The sequence below is a fragment of the Podarcis cretensis genome, assembly GCF_951804945.1.
Source record: "Podarcis cretensis genome assembly, chromosome: 5".
Classification (NCBI taxonomy): Eukaryota; Metazoa; Chordata; class Lepidosauria; order Squamata; family Lacertidae; genus Podarcis; species Podarcis cretensis.
Window position 1 is genome coordinate 63,548,016 of NC_137174.1, and position 27,749 is coordinate 63,575,764.

Consider the following 27,749-nt stretch of genomic DNA (forward strand, 5'->3'; position numbering starts at 1 on the left):
TGAATCTATGCGTGTGCATGCTTGCACAATTTACCGATTTGAGAGAAAGGACTTTGTGTGGTTCCAAAAACTCCTGAGAGTGTGTGTTTGCAGTGTCCCAAAGAATCAAGTAAAGGTCAACCATGTACATACTTCCCATTGAAATCAAAAGCATTTTTGGAGCCACCAAGTTCTAGACACTGCAGGGCTTTGGGGTCTCTCCCACAGAATCAAATCCTGATTGTAAACATCTCACATCAACCGTCCATTGTCCTAAAGTTCTCCTAGAAAGCAGATCTCCTTATCTCTAGTTTCTGCTGGAATCCTTCTGCTGGTAATATGGCACAGAACACGAGAACCTTGGATTGGACACTCTTCCTATATTTATATAACAACAAGTTTTCATTTTCTATTAAACTGTTGGTTTGTTTTTGTTAAAAAAAAAGTTGTTGCAGAACTAGTTGGACATAAATGTCCCAAGTCCCTCCCAACGTTCTTTCCTACATAGAAAACTGGAAGTCCAGCCAAGGATCAACATTCCTGGCTACAGGATAGTGCTGATGGTCTCTTTAGGGACCCTTGTGCTAGGCAGGGATTTCAGATATTCCAGGTGCTTCTTTGTGTCCTCTTGGTTGTGCCGAACATAGTACACCACATAGCTGATGACTAAAGTAAACCAGCTGAACATGGTAACAAACATGGCGACATCCGTGGTTTTCTGGTGCATGTTGCAAAAGTTGATGCCCGAATCGAGGATATGGAGCAGTGGTTTCCCAGCGTACTCCTCTTGCACAGATGTCTGGCAGGTGATCTCGTTGACTGAATCGGGGTCTAGTTTCACTTCCCACAAGACTTCCTGCAGAGTACATTCACAGTGCCAGGGGTTATTGGACAGGCGGATCATGGCATTTAAGTTGACCAGGGCTTCCTTTGGGATCCTCTGGATATGGTTGCCAGAGAGGTCAAGCAGCCGCAGGCCATCGGCAACCCCTTTGAACGCTGCAGAATCAATCTTCTCAATGGCATTTTTGGAGAGGTCTATCTCCTGCAAGTGGGCGAGGTGCCTGAATGTGCTATTAGGGACAGAGGTGATCTTATTGGCATCCAGTTTCAAAAACATGGTGTCCTTGGGAATATCTTTTGGAATTTCATCTAGGTTGCTAGCACTGCACAGAACAGCTGTGGCTCCTGAGTAGTTGGTGCACTGGCACTGGTCTGGGCAGGAGGTACAACAACCAGAAGGGGCGCAGAAGAGGAGGCAGAAGAGGGCTTGAGACCAGAACAACAGCGCAGGCCGAGATGCTTCAGCTGCTAGAAACATGCTGGTCATCCAATCAGGAGTGTGCAGTCCTGCATGGCTGCAAAGGCAAAGGCAAGGCTCTCTCAAAATCTTTTAAACTAAGAATTCCTACCATCACACAGCTATCTGCAGAGACACAGGTCCAGCCCAGCCATCTGCTCCTCATTCATTCCTCTTGTCTTCCAGAGGTGGGTAAGCAACCCAAATCAGTGCCGGATTAAACCCTGTGGAGGCCCCTAGACAGTCAAAATCTCAGGGGAGGGGAGGCCCTCACATTGAACTAAGAAAGCTTGATTGTAATTTTCTTTCAACGTCAAATCAATATTATTTTGGCCCATTGTTGTAGGGCCCATAAGATGGTGCTTACTCTGCCTTTTTGGTAATCTGGCACTGATCACCACAGGGAAGACAATACGAATAGGTTTTTCTAGGATTTGTGATTCTCTGGTTCAGTCTAAGACAGCCGACCAAGCACCTGCTGTCCTACAAAGTTTGAGGACATGTTACAAATGCATGTTACGAAGGCCTGACAGCCAGCCAGCCTTCCTTCCTTTGCTGGAACCATGGACATGGGCAGGGAGGACACAAACAAATGACGGCAGAAGTTAGCCCATATGGCCTTGGCAAATACATGCTCCCAAAGTCACATTGGCTGAGATTAGTACAAACACAGGTCTGGCACCAACAGTGGAAGCAGGAGGCAGGGGTGCTTAACTGGTTTTGGATCATAGCTGAAGAGGACTTTAAAGATAATCTAGATATTGGTGTTCTTCCATTTAGAAAGGGCAGGGGACACGTGAATAAATCCTGTTTTACATTTGAATTACATTTTACTGGCTACAATGCAATGTGTTCTGACATCTGTATTGTATTGTCCATTGTAATGTTTTTTTATGTGAGGAATTTTTTGTGTGGCAGTTAGTTTAACTGTCGCTCAGGGCCTTAACTGACACCTATGAAGAAAGATTGGTATTAGAATTCCCAGTATGCAAATAAAGGGTTGAATATATGCACATTTTGATTGGTGGGTGCAGGTTTAGAACTTTCAGTTAAACAGTGTGATTGGCTGGGACTGGAATGGAAGGGCCAGAAGAAGCACATATAAGGTCAGCTGCTGGTCAGTGGTTAGTTAGTTGGCTGGAGACAGCTGGAGGTGCATGGTGTCTGTGGAGTCAGCCAAAAGGAAGAGACAAAACCAGAGGAAGAGGATTGGATAAGAGGAAGGAAGACCTGAGAGGGAGGTAGAGCAGCTTGGTGGATGAAGGACAGTGGAATCATTTGGCTTAGGCTGAATAGAAAAGGGGAGAACCTGCCGGCAGCACTGAAGGGAGAAGGGAGAAGCAGCTTGAAATGCTGGACTCTGGTGACTGGCATGAGAGTAGTGAGGGAAGATTCTGACGGCAGTACAGCAAGACAAGCCAGTACTTACACAGGTCAGAAAAAAGGATTGGAAAAAGTCCTCCACTACAGTGTGGGTGGGGATTAACTTGGGTGGAGAGAACAGAAGGGCAATTTGGCAAAAGATTTTTATAGGGTAACTAACTGCTTCCTTAAAGCTGTCTAAGTTTAACATTATAGTTGGATATAAGCTGTTGATATTTAAACTGACAGTAACAACAAAGTGTATACTACAGCACTATTTTAAAGTAACCAGCTAAGCTTATAATCTTGTAGGTCATAAAGGTAAAATACCTTTGTTAAATGTAATATCTGTATATGACTAGCGTTGTACCATGCCTATCCCCCAACCTTACTGGGTTACTGGTAAGTTAAGGGTTCAGACAAAGTAAGCGAGGCTGAACGAGCAGCACTGGAATGAGAGATGGATTTTGTTATTATAGATTAAGTAAGGAAATGCCCTGCCCTCCTTTCCTCCACAGGTGGCAAGAAGGAAATGGGCCTTCTCCCCTGTTATCAGAGAGGTATTAACAACAGAATGCTTACCGTATGTCACATCCATTTAACCAAAGGTTTTCCCAATAATGAATGCTAGATTCTACAATCGTATATTTTTCTGATATTTGTATTTTTCAAAATAGTTTTAATGTATGCAGGAGCAACCAGTGCTGTGGTGCCAGTCACCATCTGGGCAGCAGCAACACTGCCGAGTGTGGCAGCAGGGGGGCAGTGTTTCAACCTTACCACTGTCTTGTCCCATTCAGGTATGTGACAGCGTCACCCTATCCATTCCTGAAGATATTTTACATTGCGAACTGCTTTGAGATTTTCTTAATAATAGTAAGCGATATAAAAGTACCTTAAAATACATTAAAATAAATAAAATGTGTACCCTCTACATAGGGAAAAGCAGCTGTGGAGGGCAATGTGGAGTGGAGAAGTGATGAGTCTGAAAGGGGTTAGGCACTCCCTTAACCCCTACCACACCTCTGCTTTAAAAAGCATACCCTTCAGAAGTATTTTTCCCTCAATGAAACCAGGTCTGTCGGGTTCGTCACATGCATTTGTGCATAACACTCAAATATTTATTTGAATCATGTTCAGAATATATTACCAACTTCGTATGGCTGTTGATAAAATGACCCCAATTTTTAAAAAATCAAGACATTGAAAACTGCATAACTGATGGCCATTATCGTTGCTGTTGCATTTATCAATCCATGCCTCAACCTACGCTACTCATAGCCCATTCTACACCACAAATTTGTATCAGTTTTATACAAGCTTAACTATGATGGATGGGAACCATAGTCTGCGGAAGGGTACTTACAATTCTATGACATCTCTAAACCTTTACTCATAGAACTACAATCCCCAGAGTTCCCCGAGGAAAGGAAATGACTAGGACTGCTACACTACAGCTTAAGTCTGTAGTATAAATATGCCCTGCTAGTGGCCAGCTGGGATCTAGAAAATTGAAGTTATTTTGCATTTGAACATCAGGGCATTATGGGGTGTTGATGCCCAGCCGTATGTATCCTGTTATGGATCTCAGTCTTTGACTGTAGTGATGATGACGATGGTGATGATGATAGAGGAGAAATCCCCTCTATCTCTGGGAGAATCCCGCTGCTTCCCCCCTCCCTTGTCCTACCTAGGAACGTTTTCAGCGGCGGCGCTCCCTTTCCCTTTAATAGATGCGTCGTCGAGGGAATTCTGACAGGCGCAGCTTTTCCAAGCTGGGCAAGCGCCGTGACATGACAAGAGGCATCTGCTGCTTTCCCCACAACTATTAAAGGTACATGAGTCATAACGCCCAGAGGTTTGGCCATCCCTGCTGTAAGCCCAACAAGGAAAAGACGCTGATCTCTCCTTTCCCTCCAGGCGATGTGAATACGGCACTAAAGATCTCGCTGCAGCATCCGCCCACACGGCGCTTCGCAGACTTCCGAGCACGATGCCCGCAGTGCAAAAGCAGCCCGGATCTCGGAATCCCGCTTTGCAGGGCTCCGAGAGCCTCGCCAACACTGCTTTAACTTAGATCGCTATGGATCCTATCCATCCTGCAGATCCGTCCCCGTTAAACCGACCGGCTGGCCCTCCCCGGCGCACACCTCCCTCGCTTCCCCAACCCGAGGATGGCGTGCAGGCGCGTTACCTGAGCGAAGGTCACTGGAGCCCACCGGACGCGACTGTGCCAAGTTTCTCCCGCGCCACCAGCGCAGCGCCGCTCTCCTGGCTACGCCCTTAGTCGAGGGGGCGGGCGCAGCCCAAGGCGGCGGCGGCGGCAGCAGCAGCAGCAGCAGCAGCACCGCGGCGAGGACTTGCAGCCCGCTTGCGCGCAGGACTTGTTGCTGCCATCCTCTCGCCTTCCTCCCAGTCGCACACAAAGCCGTTCATGGGGGCTGCCGGCTGTAATTGGATAGCGCCTGCTTGTCACCGACAGCCTGGAGGGGGGCATCCTTGGGTTTTTTAAAGGGGCAGCTGCCGCTCAGGCAGAAGGGAGGCTCGCCTTGCCTCGCGCTCACAGCCATATTGCGCTTTTACGCATTTGGAAAGCAGATCCGGGGAGGCCAGAGAAAGCCGCCAGTCCTGGTTGCGTCTGCTGTCGAGCCGCCGGCTTGGGTCTCGCTCCGAACGCCGCTTTTATTAGCTACTAAAATGCCATCTGTGAAGTTGCATTTTAGTCCTCGTGTTGAGAAACGGTGGCACGGGATGGGGAACTCGCGTCTGCGCGCACGTGGCACATGCATACCCGGCATGTGTTTGCAGGAAAACGGAAGGGTCCACGACAAACGCCGTAGGGCGTGAGCCCCGTTTGTCTGGCCCAAAGACTTAAAAGGCCGTACAGTAATTCATAGGCACTTACTACCATTCTACGTAATAGAACTTTGGTTGCAAGTCCGCGGCGGGAAGGGATCCGCACACGTGTGTTCGGATGTGTAGGGAATTTTGAGAGGGGAAAACCTTTGTGAAAATTGACTGGGGCCTGCCGCCTGGAAGGAGTTCTCATACTGTCTACTTCAATTAAGCCTTTTTAGATGGGCTGAGAGATGCTCCTGTTCAGAGGCCCTTTGCTGTATAGCTGCCATATTACACAAGATTTCTGGATCTCTTAAAAATATGCAGTGTGCAGTATAGCAGGAGACCAGTTGCCATTTTAAAAACTTCAAAACTGCAGTATTTGAAAGCTGTAGATCTGATTCAATATCAAAATTGTATTTGTGTACTGCTTTTGTTTGTCCAGTTTCAACATTGCAACACTACTGAACAATTCACTGGTCACAGGTTTGTCCTGATTAGGCATTAAAATTTTGTTGCCTAAAATCTACAAGGGAGGAGAGCACTTTGGCACTCTGGTCATACTTATGAGCTTCCCATAGGCAACTTGTTGGCTCTCATGAGGCCAGAATGTTGTATTAGAAAGGCCTTCAGAGTGCTTTTTGCAAGAGTCTTCTCATGTTCACACAAACACTTAAAACCCATCTCATGGAATAGGTGTAACCAGGATTTATGTTGGGGGGAGGGAACAGAACACACACCTGTCTTGTTCCAGAACTGAGCTACCTGTGATGCAATTGGTCAGTTCATAAAAACCATGTGTATCACTTATCACTAGAATGCACCACATCATCATCCAAGTGACCTCAGCAAGCATTTCAATTTCAAATATTCTGATTATTTTTATTTTATTTACTTGATTTAGGGGGGCAGCTGTGCCCCCCCCCCAGCTACGCACATGTCTCATGGACTCACTTTTAAATTGGGCCTTTGAAGGCTGAATATTCTAAGGAAAAAAAATTGAGGGGAATCAAAGGTGTAATTTTAGGCTGAATGCACTTACCCATTCCTGTGCACAAGTGTTTCTGCTGTAGTGACCTCTTCTCCCAACTGCCACCTTAAAGGACATGCATACATAGCTCCAAACTGAATGCTGATGGTTTTTCAAGCACCTGTTTGTCTTGTAGTTTTCAACCACTTGGTTTATTTCAAATTTGTTTAAAGTTGGTAAGCACTTTACTATTAAAAAGCACTTTAAGATGGGAGGAATGGCTTTGTCATTTGCATGAGCCAGTCAGTAGTGATAAATCAGCATGTGCAAATAAGGCTTTTATTGAAAACCAAAACAGGATTACTCTGAGCTTGATGTGGGGTATACTATGGAGGGGGACATGCACAGTAGGTTATCTGAATCCTCCAGATGTGTGTCCATAGTGGTCTCACTGCTAAAATTACATCATTTGGTCACAACATATTCATGTTTCATATTCTCTGGGACCAGCCCATCAATACAATTCTATTAAAAACATGTCTTCAAGTTCTGTCTCTTTCATGAACCTTCCCAGATTTGTCTCAGGCTTTTAGAATATTTCTACATAAAAAATCTGCAAATGAATGGGAGATCAAACTACAGATTGCTACAGATTAACAGAGAGTAAAGCTATTGAGGAAAAACTAGCTGCAGTCTTGACAGTGTATTATACAATCTTCCCACCTATAAATAAAAAGCAGCAGCATTAATGGAATCTCTGGCATGGATATATCAACACTTGGCGAAAGCACAGCTTTTTATTAAGCAGCAGCAGACCAATGTGAGGCATAAGCATAGAATCCATTAACATTAGCACCATTGGACTAACATGAAATATCAAGATGCCCCAATATTAAGGTGAGTATGAGGAAGAATGTGAAGTAGGAGCACTACAGTCCAGAGAAAATTCGAAGCAAAAGCATTTCAGTAATGGCATTTGAAGCAGTTTCTTCTAATTAATCTTACACATAATGGATTAGTGGTATCTTACAAAGAAGGATTAGACCAGCACCATTTGGAATTGTGAAAATGCTCATGGGAATACTCTTTGTAAAATGTTGTTTCTGTGTGATGAGTACTTGTGAGCAGGGACCATCTAGTCAATTATGCATTGCCAAAAGAAAGGGCAAACAAAAAGGATTTGTCTGTGCAAATTACCTCCATTGAAACAAATGAGGTTTGTAGTGTTGTTGAAAAAGAATTCAGAGTGTATCAGAACACTAATAGAACAGATTACTGGGAATTAGTATCTCTGGCCATAGTTCACTGTGTAGTCATGTTTCAAGTAACTCTTACATGATTTAAATTACACAAATGGAAATTTATTGAATGCATAACACAAGCTAAGCTTAAGATATTTGGGGAACATTTTCCTTTTTTTACCTGAGGCTAAATCCAGAGTTTACTATTACAGTAATAAATTGTTACTAATAGTAATTACCATGCTGCGGCATAGATTGTGGTCACATTCTTTCAGTAACTCTTCAAGCTAAGGTTGCCATATTTTCAAAACGTGAAAATCCAAACACAAAACTTCCGACGTGGGTTGCCATATGTCTGGATTGTCCTAGACATTTCAGTGCTTTCCGCCCAGTTTCCGACTACCATATTCCAGAATTCCGGACATATGGCAACCCTACTTCAAGCAAACTAATTTAGGCTTTGAACTCAAATAAATTGACTTTACGTTGAACTCACATTGACTTCACTCGCACCAGTCTTTTAGATCTGGGGTAGTCATCATGGTGCCATCTTGTTGGACTACAGTTCTCATTGTTCCTGACTACTGGCCATACTGGCTAAGGCTGGTGGGACCTGGAGTCTGGCAACTTCTAGAGGGCACCACATTCACTAACCCTTACTAGGTAAGGCCCAACAGTTTCTAGCATGAAAAACATAGAAATGGTAAGTTGCTGCAGTTTAGTACATTATTGTTTTTAAAGCTGAGAGCCTGGGCCTCTCAAAGCACAGTCAATTTGCCCCATAAGTAAGGCAGAATAAGACTTAATATATGGAGCACTAAAAAGAGGAGTGTATTAAACGCAAGAGAACTGTAAGCAATGCAGACAAAACTGTGTGCATCCAAATGGCAGTACAGGATCCATCAAAGAAAACATGGAGCTTTGTGCCTTTTTAGCACCCTGGCTAAAGGCCTATACTTAGAGGTAAGTTTTATTATAGTGGCTATTAGCTAAAACAGAAACAGTTATGTTTAGAGATGATGCATCTGATTGCCAGATGCTGGAACCAAATATCTGGGAAGCTATCTTCATCTTGCGCTTTTTATTGGAAATCAAATGTTGGATTATTTGGACCTTGGTCTGATCCAGGTAGGGCATTTTATATTCTTATGGATGATTGTGACATGACCCAAGAGAGCATGGAGAAAAGTAATTTGATTCAAAGACTGCACTCAGATTCACCACAAGAATCAGCACACTATCAGCTGGATGGCAAAAGGGTGAGCACAGAATCAGAAAAGGGGGAAACAGTTAAGAAAATTCAAATGATGTGGGTGCCTTGAATGAACAAACTAAGTTTTAATTGTGTCAACATCTGATGCAATCTAGCTGTCAGCCTACTTGCAAATTGAGAAGACAATTAGTTTTATGTTGCAGTAGAACAGGGGTGAGGAAATTTATTTCAGCCCAAGAGCAGATCTGGCCTTTTAGGGGCCACATTCCTGCGGAGGGTGGGGCAAAATAAAAGCTACCAAAAATGAAACACATGTACAGTATCTCCATTCCCTACCATTGTCAGAAACACACATGTATCAGACATGAAGGCATACGGTTCTCACTCACATCCCTCCCTCAACACTCTCTTATTCACCCTCACTCTATTGCTGCAGTGGGTGGAAATGCTGCCTTTTACTTTTATGCAGACTATCTATCTCTGTGCACTGTGGAACTTAGCGCTAAAATTGGAGATAAACCCTTAAGGAGCAGGCAGAGGGATCTCTTATCTCCATAAAATGACATGGGGTGGTTGGCAGGTGGGCAGGGCTCACTGGGACAGGCTTGGTGGGCTGGACTGTGGGATATGGTGGGCTGTATTTGGCCCAAGGTTCAGAGATTTCCCATTACTGGAGTGAAAGCTCCTGTAGTTTCAGTTGAAAAGAGCCTGGAGACTTTATAAAACTTTACCCTGCAGGGTCTAGGATCAACAGTGTAGAAAGCCCATGTGATGTCATGGTTAGTGTGTTGGACTAGGACCTGGGAGACCAAGGTTCAAATCCCCACTCGGCCATGAGGCTTACTGGGTGACCTTGGACCAGTCACTGTCTCTCCACATAACCTACTTCACAGAAAAGTGACCTTGGACCAGTCACTGTCTCTCCACATATAATAATAATAATAATAATAATAATAATAATAATAATAATAATAATTTATTATTTATACCCCACCCACCTGGCTGGGCTTCCCCTCACATAACCTACCTCACAGAAAAGGAGAGGGAAGAGCCATTTGCACCAACTTAAGCTTCTTGAAGGAAAAGGTGGTATACAAATGTAATAAATAATAAACAGTAAGAAGCATTGTGCAGAGGTTCTTTCTGCCTTGGCATATCTCCACAGCAAAGAACGGATTTGGTTACACCTTTAAAAGAACCCAGTGTCAGAATGAATTTCCAGCCTCAACTTGGCCAGAACTGCATTGATGAAAGCAAAGCAATAGGTAGCAGTGGAAAAGTCGCCTTCTATTAACCGTGGCAACTTGCCTGGTTCAGAGATGCTTCTTCAGCTCAGTATGCCAAAGACTTGTCACGGAACAACATCAGACTTGTGAATTGATCTACTGAAAGCTGATGGCCTTCTGCTTGCGACAGATTCCTAGTTTCAGAGTCTTTGGGAAATGGCTTGTATGCTGGACACAGGACTAATTTTTCCAAAGGCAGCATTGATGAGAGGACATGCATCTTGAAGGCAGTGCAGCTGGCCTCTTTCCATTACCATTAGAGCAGTGATTCTAACCAGAATCAGGCCCCACTGCACTGCCTACTTTGCAGATTTAGAATGCCATCCTGAGCACTAGGAGTATCTGTATGGGTTGCAAGATACATTGTTAGCCAATGGAACAGCTGAAAAGCAGCAGCCCTGCTCCAGGAAGAACAACAGAAGAATGCTCTCCCCCTTTTCTTTCTATGGGCAAATACTAACTGTTATGCAAGGGCCAAGATTACATTGCTTTCTATGGTTGTTTTGTGAGCGTCAGCTGAAGTGTTATTCTGCACACAGGAAAAAGAAAACGCACAAAGAAAACCACCAGAGGCAAGATGTCAGTCAGGTTTTGCTGCATTTCTAAAGAGCTGAGAGAGAAATGGGAGGAAGACTAAGGGTGATGTTCCTGTGTCCTCAGTAGTATGCCCCCAGGAGGACACATGCTTTCTGCAGGAGTTCTTTGTGGTTCACATAAAGCGGGATTCTCTTATCCACAACCTGCCACCGGACAGTCGCCTCCAGATCACAGCCCTGAAGAAACTGCAGAAAGAAACCCCAAAAGGAATGTAGGTTACTGTCAGCTTCCTATCAGCCTCTCACAAGCCAAAGTCACAGTCCAAGTGATATGGATAGATTCTCTCAGAACCATCAATACATCTACTAACAGGGTCTACCGGGTATTAGAACCTGTGGGTCTACCGGGTATTAGAACCTGTGGAAAATAGTCAAAACAGGCACTCTTGGGGCCTGCTCCACTTCTTTCTACTTTCTACTTTGTGCTATATATAGCACTGTGATCTGCATCTGATTACACCAAGGTGTGCTGAATATTCCTCAGATTACAGCCCTCAGGAACTGCAATGCAATATTTTAATTACCGAGTAGTATTAGGTAATTATCTCTCACACACACTCAGATGCATACATGCACACACAGAGAACCACCTCTCTAATATCTGCCCATTCATTTCTTCCAGTGATTTCTTTTTCTATGCCCTCAGCATCATCTTTCTTAAGCTTCCCACATATTTTCACTTGGCACCATGCCCATTCTGATGCTTAAGATCTAAGGAGCTGCCCTTTCTCCCTCTTACACAGCAAGATTTCATGCCATGGTTTCTGCAAAACCTGGGGCTTTCATCCCACTATCTCTAGAGGAGAATTTTGTGGCATAAGGGTAATAAGGGTGCATTATGGCATGTACCGAATTCATACGCTTCATCTCCACATCATTATGCTCTTCAAAGTGCACACTAATGGCCACCGTTTCTATCCAGGCATTGTCTGTGTTCCTGGGGTCATCCACATACCCTTTGTATACCTAGAAGTAGGTGAATGAAGGGTAGATGGAAAAAGAGAAGACATAATGTATGGACTCTTCCTAAAGTTGGTGATCATTATGTTCTAAAGATCTCTCCGAATGATTGAGGTGAAGAGTAGATATTAAAGTAGCTTTTCCAAGGGCATGGTGGCTTTGCTCCTTTATTAAAGAAAATACACCTCAACCAAAGTTCCCAAGGATGTAAAGTTAGTACCAGGCAGCAATTAGATTTCATCAGACTCCTAGAGTTACAACTACCAATTCAAGCTTACCAGTTGTTTCCTCCATCTTTCTCTTCCGCACCATGTCTCTGTGTCAGCTTTCCATACTGGGCCTTTTAGGGAGGAATCACTGTGTGGATCTCGAGCTAAGGGCTCATGGGAAAGCATGACAGAGTCTACTCTGCCTCAGCACCCCAGCCCACAGATGTGATCTAAGGCAGCAGTTGAGGAGTGTATGACCAGAGGAGTGTCCATAGGAAATTGCAAAGTGCTGGTGAATTGTCTGGAGCCTGAAACCTCCTCTTCATTTTTAAAACACTATTGATTTAAGACTATGTCATGTGCCCATTTGGTGCATCATGCCCCAAAGCCTAATGGAATGTAGTTCCCCACCATCTTCTCATACATTATTTTGGGAGTGGGGCAAAGGGGTTCACTGACAGTGTCCTTGTTTCTGTCAAGCCCCACTGGTGCTCAAAGTACCTCTGTACCCTGATTCAGCAATTTCTGAAATTGTGGCCAGAATTCCCGTCTTAGGACCCGCTTCAACTTCTGTGGCAAAGCTTCCCCTGGCTCTAAAGATCCCTGGAAGAAAAATCAAAACATTACTTGATGTATGAAGCAGCTAAAGCTTTCCACATAGTATGTTCCAAGATACTAGGCCAAGACAGGAGTTTCTTTCTGGTTTCCAGCTGGCAAACGTTTCTTGGAGTTGCAGGAAAGTATGCCTTTCAAGTGAATGAGTATTACAGTCAAATCTTGGAAACTCAAACAAGAAAGCTAGAATCTCTGGCTTGAACTTTTAAGAACCAATCAGACAAAAGATACACCTAACACAACAATCAGTGGGAGCTCACTGGCACAAGGCTAAGAAAGAAGGTCAGCTTAGCATAGTTTTAGTGCCCTGTTGTTTTGAAAGGCTTTTTAGGGTTGGCATTTTCTATGGCAGAACCCCTGGAATGCAACTATGGTTGTTTTAACAGCTCATGTAATTTATCACTCTGACTTTAATAAAACCTTGGCATACACCTCCCTTCTTCAGATATGGGCTAGATGTGAAGAAATATAACTACTTACCCCAGGCAAAGCCCAATGATCCGAAAAGGGAAATTTTACTATTAAGACTTCCAGCATTTTCTTTAAGCTTTTTCTATAAATGGATCCATCCACATTCCTCCTCCAGCTACAAATACCACAGAGAAAGATGTTACAGAGTATTATCCCATGGTTTTGAAGACACTTGATACAATGACTTTGAGGCAGCTATGCAGATTTGGATCTGGACACTGTCTGGATGGAAGACCACATGGGAACCCAACATATGCTGCCTTGAGTTGTGTAATGGAAAAAAGACAGGATATAGCCATCATTCTATGTATACATGCATCTTAAAAAATGATAGTGAGAAGTCTCTGCACCACAGCCTCTGTGATGGACTTCTCTGGTGCCTGTGAAGTGTTCTCAGCTTCAAATACAATTTCTTTGATGTAGTTCCCGGACACAAGGACAAAACGCTGCTTTTTGGAAGCAAGAAAGTGTCTTCTGAAGCAAGGAAGCTATCTGCAGCCCACATGACCTGCATCAGTCAGTTTTCAGGCTAGGGACATCCATGTTTCTTTTCCTGGCCTGTTGTTGTCATGGATACAGCACTTACTCCTGCAAAGGCGCTGCATTTATCAGCTAAGGCTCAAAAGTGCTCTGAAAATAGGCAGGGCACTTTACAGTATTAACTTGTGAAAAGCAGACTGCTTGTGGATGAGTACAAGTCTGAAGTGAGGAAAAAAATGCATCTTGCTGCTCTCAAAATAACCTGGTGAAATTGCCCTTGATTGGAACCAAGAACTGAGGAGTAAGAACAGTCTCCTGCCCTTTATTGGAAATCAAAGTATAAATCATGTTAACATTTCATTTATAGCTTATTTTGTGGTTTCTCACAAAGTCCTGAGCACAGATATACCAACTTAGAGTAGAAGACTACACTTACAGGGATGAGAAATGGCACCCTATCTACTCACCGTGTCACAACAGGATGAAGAGCATGATTTGGTCCAAAGAACCGAAGAATACCTTGGCCCTTCAGGCCTGTCCTTCCCATGGGATTCCTATAAAAATATTAAAAGAACTATGTTGCTGCTGGTGTGATGTGGGCAACATAATGAAGATTCCCACTCTTGTTACCAGACTCACTCACAGTGGCAGGCCGTCCTCAATAAGATAGGTGCCATGGAAGCTCTGTCTGTTGATATCTCCATCCATACTGTTGAAGTTTATCCTTGAAAGATTCTCTAAAGAGCTGAAAGACAGGGGCAAAGCTTTCATCTCCGCAACATGTCGAGTCAATGAAAATCAAACCCAAAGTAGTTTACCAGTACAATGAAATACAATCACTAGAATATGGGTGGCATAAACAGAGGAAGAAAGAGCAAAAACAGTACAGATACAGTGTGTGTATGTTTCTGACTCTCTGAGGACATACATACTCTTTCAGGAAGTCAGGTGAAGCATTCTCCTGCCTTTCTGCACTGTAGAAGGGAGGGTTGTAGATCTCAAACTCTACCTGTCAGGGGGAAAGGATGTTTTAGACATAGCAAGGAAATTATAGCAGTTAAGGGCCACACCTAATTCACATTTCAAGCATGATCTATTATTAAGAACCCAGAAGCAAGAACTCAAGAGTTCTTCATTTATGACTTTCCTTGTATCTAAATTCCGAAGTGTGTTTTTCTTTGTTTGGCAGCTCTGACAATACTCCCAGAGCTAATGTGCCACATGTTTTTGCTTGTTTTTTCCTGCTCTGTTGTGTTACTGTATGTTAGATATGATTGTTATTCATACTTTTATCTTGTTATGATCTTGTGAGCCACCATGAAAGCTTGTTAGCTTAGGGCAGCATATACAATCTTAATAAACAAGTAAGTGTTTTCTCATGCATGAGCAATGCACCCATGGCAAAAACTGCACACGGGCTCTCTTCAGACCCCTCTTATTGTGCCAAGGGAAGCTGACAATATTGCTACCATCAACTTTCAGTGAAGGTTGAACCCAAAGCCAATTCGGGGGGGGGGGGGTTGCGCGCATGCACACACACATTCTAATTGAAGTCTATAGGCATCATATATACACTACAAATATCTGTATCACCTCTCCATATACATTTTTTGCCAGTTTAATTGACATAGCTTCTCCTGTGTCAGAACTATAGAATGTGAGAGTATGGCAAATTCTTGCTAGAAATTTCTAATGCCCCTGTCCTCACCGAAGGACAGTTTGCAGGGTTCACTGGGGAGAGGTAGTGGCTATTAAACCATCTTAAGATTGTAATATAGCTCTGCTCTCAGTCATGCACAACCGTGGTCACATATAATGACTTATGGCATCATTCCTTCTTTTTTATATGAAACCATATCTTGCTCCCTAAGATATAAAGCTCCTACCTCCCAAGGCACCTTCTCATCTGGTACAGGAAAGCAGACAGCAGTGGAGCTGGGATACATGAGGTTCCTGGCGCTCACATGATACATGGTGTCAAAAGATTCTGGGACATCCTCTTCATGGCATTCCTTCATCTCAGGGGCTCTGCTAGGAACTAGGTCAAACAAGATGACTTCTTCATACTCCACATATTCAAACTGTGGATCCTGCCATGCCATGCTTTTGTGTCTCTATATTTTTGGAATTTATTTTATTTCCAGCCAACCAACCACTGCTGGAAGACAGTATTCTGATATACTCTTTTACTCAAAACTGGTTAGACTAAGGCAAATTCTATCACACTCATTGTCTACAATTCTGTTTGTGTAGTCTTTCCTCCTAATGAAACAAGTTTTCCTTGTACAGGTATAATTCAATTAGCAAAAAAAGTTACATTTCAGCATGTTATGTTAAGTGTTTTCCATGTTTTCTCAAGCTCCAAAAAGCAAGGAAATTACAGCAGTTAAGGGCCACACCTAACAGATGCATTATTTAGGTAATATGGTATGGTATCCTATTGAGCATCACCACTACCTTGGATCTGGATGGCTGTCAGTGGTAGACCTCAGTCCCAGATTTGTCTGTTTACTTAGGGTTGCCATACATCTGGAATTAACTGGACATATCCAGAATACTGGACATATGGCAGCCCATGCCGGCAGTGCCGTTTTTGCCGATTACCCATAAAAATAGCTCAAAAATGGCAATTTTGTTTGCTATTTTGCCAAAATGCTCAACAACTTTTCTGTCCAGATCTTCACTGTTTGAAATATGACAGCGCTAGTTTACTAGAACTGACACATGGATAAATACCGTAATCAAAATTCCCATGTCCAGGGAAAGTACTGCTCGGTATAGCTCAAACTAAGTTGGGCAATTGGCCCATCTCAGGTCCACTTCTTGTGACACATTTTGCACTCAGGTTCCAAAAACCAAGTAGAAAATACAGTACACACATTTCACTTCCGTTATGAACAATAGCATTTGTGTGTGCATGTATAATTCACAATGTTTCTCTTATAAAATACATGCAGGGGAAGCGGAAGGACAAATATGTCTTGAAAACCTGAAAACAATTCATGCTGTTCCCTCATAGAACTGTTGAGTTGGAAGGGACCACAAGGTTAATCAAGTCCAACCTGCTGCAATGTGGGAATATTTTGCCCAATGTGGGGCTCCAGACCACAACCCTGAAAGTAAGAGTCTCATGCTCTACTGACTGAGCTATCCCAGCAGTCGTAAGTGATGAGTACAAAGTAGGTATATACCACAAGTATCAGAATCAAAATTTTATACATATATATATATATATAGAGAGAGAGAGAGAGGAAACAGTCCTCAGACTCATATTTGTAGCCAGACATACCTATGGTGGGGACATCTTCTTCTGATCCAAACCCACTGCTTGACAGTGAGTGAACCACCCACCGCAGTGCCTTTGAAAACTGGAACATCTAAAAAGAAGAAGGCCATCAAACTTGTTAAGGCCTGCACTCATCAACCAGCACCTCTGTCCAGAAAGGGGGGTAGGGAGGGAGAAGATAAGTCTGTTGAGTGAGTCTAGGTCCACAAAAAGGAACTTGGGAATGATATTTTCTCCAATTTTGGTCCAGGAAACACATTGTTCTTACTGGTGAATCATTCATGGATCTCCCTTCTTCCCTAGAGAACATCCTCTCCACTTAAATAACGTTAATCATGTAGGTGAGCAGACAATTGGCCACATTTCCTCTGGCTAGTTAATGGCAGAAAGAAGCTGGCACTTAAGAGACTCCTCTGTATGGAAACCTCTGTAATGCAGTGAAGTAATGTGGCTGACACAAGAAAGGGCACCTGATCTTATTTTCTTCCCACCCTTTCCAGTTTCCTGACATTGACTGACAAGCTTCAGTTCACCCCATCCTCCTCATGAGCCTTCAGCATTCTCCACGTGGGGAAGCCTTAAAAGTCACCCCTCACCTGCTCTTCCAGATACGCCAACTTCTGCTCCACCAGGCCTGTCCTTTTCACCCGATCGAGGTCCAGCATTTCTACCAGCATATCCATTCTTGGGGGAACAAAATCAGTGTTAAGTGAGAGGTGCAGGCAGTATCCTATGGACAGCCACTGAGTCCTCAAAACTTGCCATTTAGGTGTATCATTTATAGCTCCAATGAATGAGTAAGGATGTTTTTCTATGACTGTCCATGGGGATCACCTCTAAAATGGAGTCTGGGCTTATGACACTAATTTCCACAGTTAAGTGGTATTCTAAGTCATGATGAACAAATTGCAGTAGGATAGGGTAGGGCAATGGTGAGGACTTCTGGCAGCTGCAAGGCCTTAAGAGCAGTATGCATGAGTGAAGTGCTAGCTGCACCAGGTTCTTTTGAGTTGTACCCATGAGCAGCATACCCAGTTGGTCTGGCATTGGTGACTACTTAGCATGGCAAGGATACCTCACCTTTCTGCAGTGTCACTGATCTTCTGTTCAGTGTTCTGCTTCTGTTGAGACTGTTGAAGCTGCAGGTAGTTTTCCTTCATGTACATCTCCCAGGATAAGAGAGCTGCCTCTTCATTCTTCTCAAGCTTCTCTTCTGCAGATCAATCAAACAGAAGAAGCAATGTAATGTACACAGTTCCCAGTTATGGAAGAGGAGAGGCAGATTGGTCATCCCTTGAATCCAATGTATAAAACAATATTCCTTTCTCTAATAAGATTAAAGCTGTTAATGTAGACATTCCCGTTGTTGCCTTTAAACATTCTGTGTCACCCTCACATGTTGTGCATACCATAATGTCATAGGAGTAGGAATTACATGAAGAAAGGCACAGAGGAGACTGAGGTACCAGCCAGCCAAGCAACATTGCTGTTGTTTTCCAGGGTCCGCTAAGAGAACCAATGGCTCTGGTGTCCCATGTTATAGCACATGCTTCAATCTCCTCCCTTCCAATATTGATGAATGTCACAGATCATCATAAAAATGGTCAGCAGTGATGGAGGGGGTATCATCATATCATAACTCCAGTCAAGCTGACCCTGCAACACCCACTCTACAAGGCCCTACCCAGCAGAGCTTCTTACTGAGTTGCTTATGCCGTGTGGCTGGCTTCCGGAGAATGACCCGCTTGATGAAGAGCTGAAGGTGGTTGAGAAGAATGAAGGGTGGTGGAGCAGGGGGCCTGCCATGGTACTCCTCAATCAGGTCATGGCGCTGAAACTTCCAGATTTGATCAGTGTGCTCCTGCACCTGCTGGAATGTGTAGCTGGGAGAAAATAATACAAGAGTTAGCTCTGCCACTCTGTGGTTGTAATTTAAATACATCTAGAGTGTGGTGGTCCTCTCCTAAACATCCCATAAGTAGTGGTGGAGGGGCAAAGTTTTGCAGAAGCACATCTCCATTCTGAATAGTGGAGGCATCTTGCAGAACTGCCTGCTACTATCCATTAATACCACCTCTGCTTAGCTGCTCAAGTGATGTCCTGAACTGGCCCATGCAACCTCTAGTTGGGTTCTGTGCATGTTGCAATTTGGCAACCTGGGCTTGATGTAAATCACAAGAAGCTTAGTTGATCAAAGGGCAGTGACCATGACAGGTTTTCTAGGCCTGTCAGTCTCATTGTTGTTAGAAATGAACTAAGGGGAAAGAAATGATAGAAGTTGGTGCTGAATGTAGAACTCACTTGAACATTGCAATGAGGAGATTGAGGAGAAGGATGTTGGTGAATAGCAGGTACAGGCAGAGCAAGATGACTGTCAGCCACTCAGGGAAGATGGGCTGTTGATTTGTCTCATTGTTTTCCGGGCACTTGGGCTTGTATGGGTCAGTACCATTTGGGCTGCACTGATCTGGGTTGAAGTTCACTCCTGCCATAAAACACAATGAACCTCAAAAGTGCTGAGCTGTTCCTGGAACAGGAAGTCCTCATCCTATTTTCTTGCCTGCTGAGAATAATCTGAAATGCCATATCTATAACACAGAATGACAGACGTCAAGCTCTGTTTAGAGTTTAGAAAACAAAGTTTTTCGAAGGTATGGAATGAATGACTCAGTCCTTTACTGACTGATATGAAAGCAGGAGCTAATCTGAGAGGAGATTCACATAATCACACACTTTTCTTCCTCCCTCTGAGAAATGTTATTAAAGATGTGCTGCCAGTGAATTGCTGCCAGAGACATGTCACAGGAGCTCGTCTCCTGGGGACCCTGTATTTGCTTGAAGTGCTATTTATAGCAGCTGCCTAAGAACAAGGGCTGAGAAACCCAGTGATGTAGCTGCCTTGGGACTAAGAAGCAAATATTGGTGCATATACTTCAGATGATACTTAATCAAACCAGAACTTACATAACACAAGAGGCACCATTGGGATAATTTTATCAGACGTACAAGGTCAGCAACACATGATAACAGCATGATGGTTGCTTATGCCAGAGCAGTCTCAATCAAAAGCATATTAGGTAGCCATATTATTCTAAAAAGCTTGATTATCACATGCTTACTTAGTTAACGATTGCTTGCACCATTGCTTCATATTTACTGTTTTTTATACAGTGCCCCCATGTGAGGTCAGGTCTGGGCCTATTTGGAATACAGTCAGCCCACAACTTACACGTTCCTGGGATTATGCCTAAAGCCAAATTTTGTATAGTCAAAACACATTGGGTTTGATTGCAGGTGGGGTTGCCAAAGTCTTTTTTCCCAGATGCACACCCCCTTTCAATTTTTTGGGATTATTTTTTGCCAAACATATAAGTTATGAGCTTACTGTATACAGGCATCCTCATACTTAAATGGGGGGTTACATTCTAGGCCCCCACATGCATAAGCAAAAATTGTGTAAGTGGGAGCATCCTCCAAAAAGCCTCTAAACTCGTTTTTTCCTGCTCTTCTGCTCTCTCTCCACACAACTCTTCAACCAGAGTTGAAGCTCCGAGGGTGGCTGGAGGCTGCACAGAAAAGCAGCTGCTGCTGCCCTACCCTGTGTTTCAGCTGTTAAGTGGGGACTCTGAGCAGTCTAGACAAAGCCTCGCTGCATCTCAGGTCTCTTTGGGACTTCCTACGCCCTCACTGAAGTCCTCTTCAGGCTCCAAAGAGAGTCCCCTTGTGAGCCAAGGGGACTCTCCAGCTGTCTACTGCCATTTCCTGGTTTGAATCTATTTCCCAGCACCACGCAAATATTGGGTCGCATGCAAGTGGGGGTGGGCTGTCTGTACTCTTAGTGGTGAAGTGAGGCATTCAAGCAAATTGTCCCTTGCTAGTCCACAGTATGTAATGATTCTGTATTTTGTACCATCGATATAGGAAGGGATCTGTCCAAATATTGTCAAATAAGAATGGTAAACAACGCCTCGGAAGATCCAGTCCACACGCTTCTCATTGTGGATCAAGATGGCTTGCTTGGCGACTCCAAAGGACACAACCCAAACAGCCAAGAGGAAGAGGAAGAAAAAGACATCCTTCATCTGTAAGCCCACAAAACAAAGCAGAAATTTATTTCTTTTCTCTTTTTTAACATGGAAACAATTGTTGCCCCAGGGCATATTTGATTCTGGCACCCTCATCATAAAAGGAATGCCAGAGACTATGCAGTCACCATGGTGCTTATCAGCAGAAACAACTTACCATCCTCTTCACTATGATGATCTTGGGACCTAGAGTTTTACTGACTGTGAATATGTGCATCAAACGCAGGCAAAAAATAATAAAAGCCAGTGACAGAATGATCCTTCCAGGATATAAAGTGGCTGGAATCCATCTTAGCACAGGGGAAAGAAACAAAAACACACTTATTGAGATAGCAAGAGGAAATATCAGAAAGACATTCCCAAATATCACTATACCCAGACACAAGGAAGCAAGGAGGCTTAATTACCAAAGGACCCATATATCTCTGCACTAGTGTCCAACCTGCTGCAGCAAACATCTGTCATTCAAATAAACAAAGGGGATTGCGCATATGCTCCTGCTACAACTATTTCCTAAGGCAAACCAAGCACAGCAGCCAAAAGATGTAAAATACCCATAGAAATAGAAGAGGCTTAGAGGCTTAGAGGGAACTGGGTTGGGAGTTTCAGGAGTGAGATTAGATCTCCAACCAGGAAAAGAGCAGCAAGTGATGCCAAATGCTCAACAATTCCAGTCCTGCCAATTCATGAAAGAGCCAGTTAAAGGGAACTGTGGCATAGCAGGCAGCAGCTTTGCATACATAAATGTACTTATTTTTCTAGACCATTCCTCTGAGATGTCAGAGCTGCTTCCTAAAAATGATCAGTGAGGATGACTGTCATATCTTCCACAACCAGGGCGCTGCCACTAGGGTGGCCCTATTCTGCATCATAGCAAGATGGATAAAGCCATCAGGATGATCAGAAGAAGAGTCTTCCCTGAATAACATAGGGCCTGATTTGAGAGGTAAGGGGAGAGATTGTCTTTCAAGAGTTTGGGCCCTTAGTCATTTAGGGTTTTATATGCTAATATCAACATGTTGAATTGGGCCTGGTAGCAAGTGAGCAGCTTATAAGCTTCCTCATACATTGATCTAAAGGGGACTGAACTGAGGGATAAAAATACAACATAGACACAAGCCTCCTCCAATTATACGTTGGCAAAGTGATCCAGTTTGATGAAAAAATTAAGCATAAATCAGCATTTAGATTTTAAAAACCCCCACTCATTTTCCAAACATGCCTGTTCTCTTCCCTTTCCAGCTAGCTGGAATCATTGCATATTAACTCACCTGCAGCTTAGCCCAGCTATAAAGATTAGGATGGCACACACATCTAATTTATTCCAGAAATCGTTGAGGTACAAGGAAGCCATTTTCACTAAGCCAAACCCATCTGGGTCATAAAAAAGCTGAAGGAAGAGAAATGATTTTACTAACCATAGTTTATTGGATCAAAAAAGCATTGTGCCAAGGCACTATTCCCTTCTCTTTTGCATATGAACCAGAAATTTGGGACTTACAAACCAGGATATCAAATGCAACTTCCCCACTGTAGTTTTCTTGGAGGTTGATTCCAAAAGCTGAGTAACATTTTCTCATTTCTCACACATAAAACAATAATCTCAAAAGGGCCAGAAGACTAGGGAGGGAGGGAGGGATCTCAGGCCCACAGAACAAATATGGCCATCAAGGTTTCTATAATTGGCCACTGAGATTCTCCATGCCATGCCTCGTCCCCAGGCTACATCCCTCACTGTCTCTGCCTAGCACTCTTCATGAGTGCTTTTGCATAGCTGAAATGTATTCTTGAACTGTGATGATGATGCTTCTCTTGCTATCCTGGATGAAGAGAGTTGTGGTGTGTTTGTCTGTAGAAATCCCTGACTTTTGCAATACTAGACTATAATATAGTCAAATATAATATAGGCTATATAGACTATAATATAGTCAAATATAATATAGGCAAAGTGTACAAAGGTAGCATCTATTGTTCTATCCACTTTTGTCCCCAGTCATGCCCTGGCCTCACTCACTATTCAGCACTGTCTTGTGGCCACCAGAAGGTTGCCTATGAGGGTATGTGACCCTTTGGGCTGGAAAAAGTTCCCCATACATAGCCTATGGGAACAGGCACTTGAGAGCACTGTTTCTGAACTGCATTGTCACAGCCGCCTTTGCACAGCCAATACCTGCCGTGTCTCCTCGCACACCAAGGAGAAGAGCCAGAAATAGATGACATACTCCCGCCAGGATGGAGTTGGCTGGAAATCTATCATCAACACATAGGCAAAGAGCCAAAGGAAGGTGAAGTAGGAAAGGATATTGAGGTGGAAGATGACGACAGGAGCTGTAAAGAAGGCTCGGAAGCGGTTCAGGCAAGTCATAGGCTGCAGCCTCTTCTCTCTGTGAAAAGAAAGAATGATATAGTTTTACATCTTTGGAGGAGATACCAGAGAATTGTTAAGAGTGGACTGGTCATAGCTGCCACCGTGCAGTACAAAAACGTGAGAACTGAATCTCCATGCCAGAGAGTGGTGCAGTCAAGCCCTGACAAGTACCTGAATGTGATGAGGCCAGTGTAGAGAAGGGGGAAGAACAGCATACACATGATGACCCGACATATCCCATTATCGACACTCAGCTTGCCCCACCAAACTTTGGTTAAGAAAGCCTAGAAAGAGGAACACAGTGCAATGAAGGTTGAGGCCTGTTTCCCATGTCCTGGGTAAGGTCAAGAACAGAAGGCGAAAGATGGGACATACTTGGGGATCAATTTGCAGGGAGGACAGCAGGCAACATTCTCTGCTGAAAGTCTGTGGGCCTTATGCCAAAGAATAGAGGACAAATGCTAAATAGCATGACTGTGACTGTGGTAAAAAGAATGCCAGAAATTTGTGTGGTTTGAACTTGGCAAAGGTAACAAAGGAGGGTGATAGGGCTTGTCACTCGCTCTGGCAAAATGAAAGTGGCCATCATGTGTGGATCTCAGGACCCAGAAGGATGCACACAAGCATGAGCTGTGTTGTTAGCTGAGTCAGAATCACTGGCAGTACAAGGAATCCCACCTATCGGGAAAATTTAGACCACACAGTAACTGTAGGCCTAGACTTAACTGCTGTGCTCCCATATCACACACTGATTCCACATCTGCAACCTAGAATGAATGGTGTTTCCACAATAGCTCTCTCCCCCCCCCCTCCTCTACAGTCAACACCATTCTTCCTGGTGCATTTGGTTAGCCACTCTGAAAACAGAATGCAGGACTAGTAGGCCTTTGGTCTCATATAGTGGGGCTGTTCTTATGTTCATTCACTCACTCATTTGTTTCTGAAAACCCAGATGATATTTCTCTTATTTTTTTAGATATGAACGAACGTAGTCCTGGTAGTATTGCTTTATAATTTTCCACCATTACTTGTTCTAAAAGGCCTGCTCTTTGCTGTAGAGTTTCTGCAGTATTTCTGCAGTTCAAACCCTGAGTGTTCACCCTCAATGGAGAAGCAGGAACTACAACACAGGAATTCTTAAAGGGGCAGCCAAAGTTTCCCAGTAGCCAAATGGAACTGTACTTAGAGAAGGGTGACCTTTTCTGTCAATGGAGCATCAGCAGCAATGGCCATGCATAGTGAGGTCTGAAGTTCCTCAGGCAGTAGTAGCAACAGAGATGGTTACTTTAATTAAAGGGTGGAAATTGGGTGATGTTTCCCCAACAGTGGTCTCTCTTTTAAGTATTTCAGTTAATCCATTCTGTTGGGGCTACATATTGCACAGCTGTAAATCAGATTAACATTACTATTTAAGCAACAAAGTTTTGTCAGTAAGCACTCCAACCTGGATGCCCCCATAAGACACAAATTTCATATTTTTGGCCTCCAGGGCTAGTTGTAAGCAGGTGGTCTTCCCCCAAGCATCAGATATGCGAATCAACAGTTTTTGGGCTCTTTCTTCATCCTTCCGGTAACATTCAGTGAAGACACCTAGAAGAGTAACCGGGATTAGAGATTCTTATTATTTCTTTTGTATTTCTCTCCCACAGGTTATCCGAGAAGCACTTCCACCTCAAACAAGCCTGTGAGGTAGCTTAGCCTGAGGATTAGTGAGCTGCTACGTAACAAACTTAACAGCCAAGACTGTGAAAGCCACAGGACTGAAGAGCCTGGTTTGCAATCCCTACTCAGGCATGAAGCTCTCTGGGTGACCTTGGCCAGCCACTGTGGTCCTAGAAAGCACAGGACTGAGGGGTTTTCCATCAGCCATGCCACTATCTCTGCTTTTACCACTGAATGAAAGCAAACGTTAGTCCACAGAAAACCCCAACTGACATTTGCTCTGATTCAGCAGTAAAAACGGGTTTCCCTGAGGGAAAAGCGGTGGGGTGAGAGGAAGTGTGGACAAGCCCTGTGCCTCTCAGCCTTATCACAGGTCACAGGTGAGCATCATGTGCATTGCAGGGACATAATAAGCAATAGTACCAGTATAATGACACTGCATTTCTAGTCATAGAAACAGAGACTACAACTAGGTGTGTGGCTGACCAGAGTCAAAGAGCTCAGGAAGTAGGATATGTGTTGGGGGGGGGGGGCTCTAAAAGCGACTTAGGGAACAGGCATAGTTGTAGTGTAGCTTCTTGATCCCAGTGTTCACATGTTGTTGGGATCATTGCTTACAGAGCATTTACATACAAAACGCCCATGTTTCAGAATGAACTGAATTTATAGGATCTGTGTAGTTGTACTGAGGGATCTAGCCTTTCATGAGATAACGCTACGGTGGTCTGTAGTGTGAGCAGGGGAGACAGAGTAGGTATCACAGGAAAGCATCCAGTAAGTTGGAGGACTTAACGTGCCCTGATCAGAGGCCTACCAGCCCAGACTCACCAATGGCTCGGTACTCATACTCCTCTGCCAGGCTCAGCATTTCCTCTGTGCTGTCAGTGTCATCTTCCTCCTTGGACAGCTCCTTCAGTATCTTGCTGCAAGCCAAAGCTGCTGCAGTGCAGTCCTGGCTCTGAAGCAAAAGGACTCAGGTTAGCAAGAACATGATACTTCTAGGTCCCAGATTGACCGTGTAACCTTCAGGAGTCCTCTCTTTTGGAAGTGAGCTTGCTGCTCTTTCAGCCCTTCCCACTCCTAGTCTGTGGACGTCTTTGTCATTCCCAGCTTCTCACTGACTTCTCACTAGCAAACCTGTGATTGGCCTGGACTGCTTCAAACTCCAAGCAGATACTCACAGAAGTAACAGCATCTTTGCAAAAAAATAAAAAATCCCTGTACATTAGAAATCCAGGATAATCTTCTATGTGGAGAATATCTTTCATTTTTTTTAATGGAAGAGCATTTTGCCGTGTGCAGCCTCAACTGGTGCAACCCAGATTCAAATTTACCACCTAAGTGAGAACTAGGCCCAAGGCCTCTTCATGTTAAAGGAGTGCCAAAGGAACCCCATGTCTCATGCAAGGGGGCTGCTGCTAGCAGAGGCGGTGAAGGTTGTGAAGGCTCAGAACTGTAAGGAAGACAACTATGAAGACATCTTACCAGGTTTTCTTGAGCTGGGTACGGTACTACCTGGAGAAAAAAGGAAAAGTTTACCTGGGTCCAGATGATGTCAGCCAGTTCCTTGCGGTTTTGGACAATTGCCCAAATGAGCAAGTCCCTAATGGGATCCATTGTGAACGTGACTCGGCCAGCAGAACGCTTGTACAGGGATCGGAGACTAACCCCTTGTACCTTTAAAAGAGGGGTGGGGGGAGAACATGATTATAAAGCTGGAATCAGATAACAATTGCTAAGTGGTGGTGTGAGTGAAAGGACTATTGTTCTTAATTTTCATGTTCATTTTCTGTCTTACTATCAAGCATACACACCATGGTCAGTGATGCCTTCTTCACACAAACGTCAATACTGGCTCGGGTGTCTTCAGCCTCAAATTAATTTCCCTCATGGAGGCTGTGTACACATAACATTAAAGCTCATTCAAAGCCCATTCTTTCCCTCAAAGAATTTTGGGCATTGTAGCTTGCTCCTCAGATTTACAATTCCCAGCAACCTGTAACAAACTACAGTGCCCAGCATTGTTTGAGGGGGGGGAAATGTGCTTCAAAGGTCTAGTGTGTACACAGCCATAGACTCACCATTCAGCTTCTGCCACCAACAGAGGACACAAGGAAGGAGGCATCTAACCCTGGTACAGTCTCTTTTTCTCCTTCAGCTTGCTTAAGTAATTCTAAGGCCATTTCATTGAGTCTAGGAAGATATAGCACATCAGGCCTTTTCCTGGTTTGAAGTTATGGAACAAAATCTTGGAACTAAATTTAAGATGAGAGAGGCTGGGATACAGAGATCCACAATCATATTGAAAGGAATTCAAAATCAAAGATTTGCCCCAGTGAGTGGAGAAAGGGCACTAGACATAGTAAGTGGAAACGGCAACAAAATGTTTCAGTGTGATGTGCAGGATTCCAGCTGCACTATTCTACTCCCATTTTTGTCTCCATACCCCCAAACATTGAGTCAGCATTCTGTGGCAGTAGGTTGACAGGGTTTCCCTCCTTACAGTTGTGTTTTTTTACTTCTGCAAACTGGAAGGTTTTTTCAAACCTGCTGATACCTCTCTATTGCAATTGGGCAGTGCTGTTTTGGTTACATAACTGATGGCACTTGCAACTTGAACATTGGAAATAGGGGGAATCACTGCATGAATGTCCTGGATGCTAGGAAAAGAATTCTCCAGTATCAATTCTTCATTCAGCTTCTGCTGCTACAGCAAACTGACTGCAGGACACAGTATAATATTAAAATGTATACGTATAACTAGCTTACCAAAGGGGATGTTCTCCTGGCATTGGTGCAGGGACCACTATTAGAAGTGGTGAGGGGAT

At 43.8% G+C, this 27,749-nt stretch overlaps 2 protein-coding genes and 1 long non-coding RNA gene across 6 annotated transcripts in view; 1 reads left to right on the plus strand and 2 right to left on the minus strand.

The window, feature by feature from the left end:
• Positions 1-4,974, minus strand: LRRC3 (leucine rich repeat containing 3). 3 transcript variants are annotated; one of them, XM_079976180.1, is made up of 2 exons: positions 4,836-4,974; positions 1-1,337 (listed from the first exon to the last, which is right to left on the minus strand). In XM_079976180.1, exon 2 carries the CDS (start codon positions 1,307-1,309, stop codon positions 524-526), a length of 786 nt encoding a protein of 261 aa, XP_079832306.1. In that variant the 5' UTR covers positions 1,310-1,337; positions 4,836-4,974; the 3' UTR covers positions 1-523. The 3 variants fall into 3 exon arrangements, with proteins under 3 accessions (XP_079832306.1, XP_079832307.1, XP_079832308.1); XM_079976181.1 differs by lacking the exon at positions 4,836-4,974 and adding an exon at positions 4,332-4,422; XM_079976182.1 differs by lacking the exon at positions 4,836-4,974 and adding an exon at positions 2,107-2,235.
• Positions 3,311-7,203, plus strand: LOC307216209. Of its 2 annotated transcripts, XR_013838998.1 has the most exons (3): positions 3,311-3,441; positions 4,375-4,475; positions 7,024-7,203. It is a non-coding gene; the product is annotated as an uncharacterized lncRNA (long non-coding RNA). The 2 variants fall into 2 exon arrangements; XR_013838999.1 differs by lacking the exon at positions 7,024-7,203 and having other exon boundaries at positions 4,375-4,490.
• Positions 7,204-10,767: 3,564 nt separating this feature from the next.
• TRPM2 (transient receptor potential cation channel subfamily M member 2) overlaps positions 10,768-27,749 on the minus strand; it is a 38,482-nt gene continuing 21,500 nt past the window's right edge. Inside the window, exons 14-34 of the mRNA XM_079976164.1 lie at positions 26,461-26,598; positions 25,750-25,879; positions 24,704-24,849; positions 23,431-23,543; positions 23,062-23,275; positions 22,163-22,281; positions 21,049-21,181; positions 20,717-20,888; positions 19,108-19,291; positions 18,508-18,689; positions 17,887-18,019; positions 17,403-17,490; positions 16,810-16,897; positions 15,407-15,558; positions 14,453-14,529; positions 14,164-14,265; positions 13,988-14,074; positions 13,050-13,155; positions 12,456-12,557; positions 11,635-11,751; positions 10,768-10,971 (exon numbers count right to left, since the gene is read on the minus strand). Of these exons, the coding sequence (XP_079832290.1) occupies positions 10,846-10,971; positions 11,635-11,751; positions 12,456-12,557; positions 13,050-13,155; positions 13,988-14,074; positions 14,164-14,265; positions 14,453-14,529; positions 15,407-15,558; positions 16,810-16,897; positions 17,403-17,490; positions 17,887-18,019; positions 18,508-18,689; positions 19,108-19,291; positions 20,717-20,888; positions 21,049-21,181; positions 22,163-22,281; positions 23,062-23,275; positions 23,431-23,543; positions 24,704-24,849; positions 25,750-25,879; positions 26,461-26,598 (2,709 nt within the window). The 3' untranslated portion in view covers positions 10,768-10,845. The remainder of the gene's footprint in view (positions 10,972-11,634; positions 11,752-12,455; positions 12,558-13,049; positions 13,156-13,987; positions 14,075-14,163; positions 14,266-14,452; positions 14,530-15,406; positions 15,559-16,809; positions 16,898-17,402; positions 17,491-17,886; positions 18,020-18,507; positions 18,690-19,107; positions 19,292-20,716; positions 20,889-21,048; positions 21,182-22,162; positions 22,282-23,061; positions 23,276-23,430; positions 23,544-24,703; positions 24,850-25,749; positions 25,880-26,460; positions 26,599-27,749) is intronic.

What these genes read in the sequence shown, in the direction of transcription:
- LRRC3 (XM_079976180.1), bottom strand. Translation starts at nt 1,309, where the DNA reads ATGACCAGCATGTTTCTAGCAGCTGAAGCATCTCGGCCTGCGCTGTTG.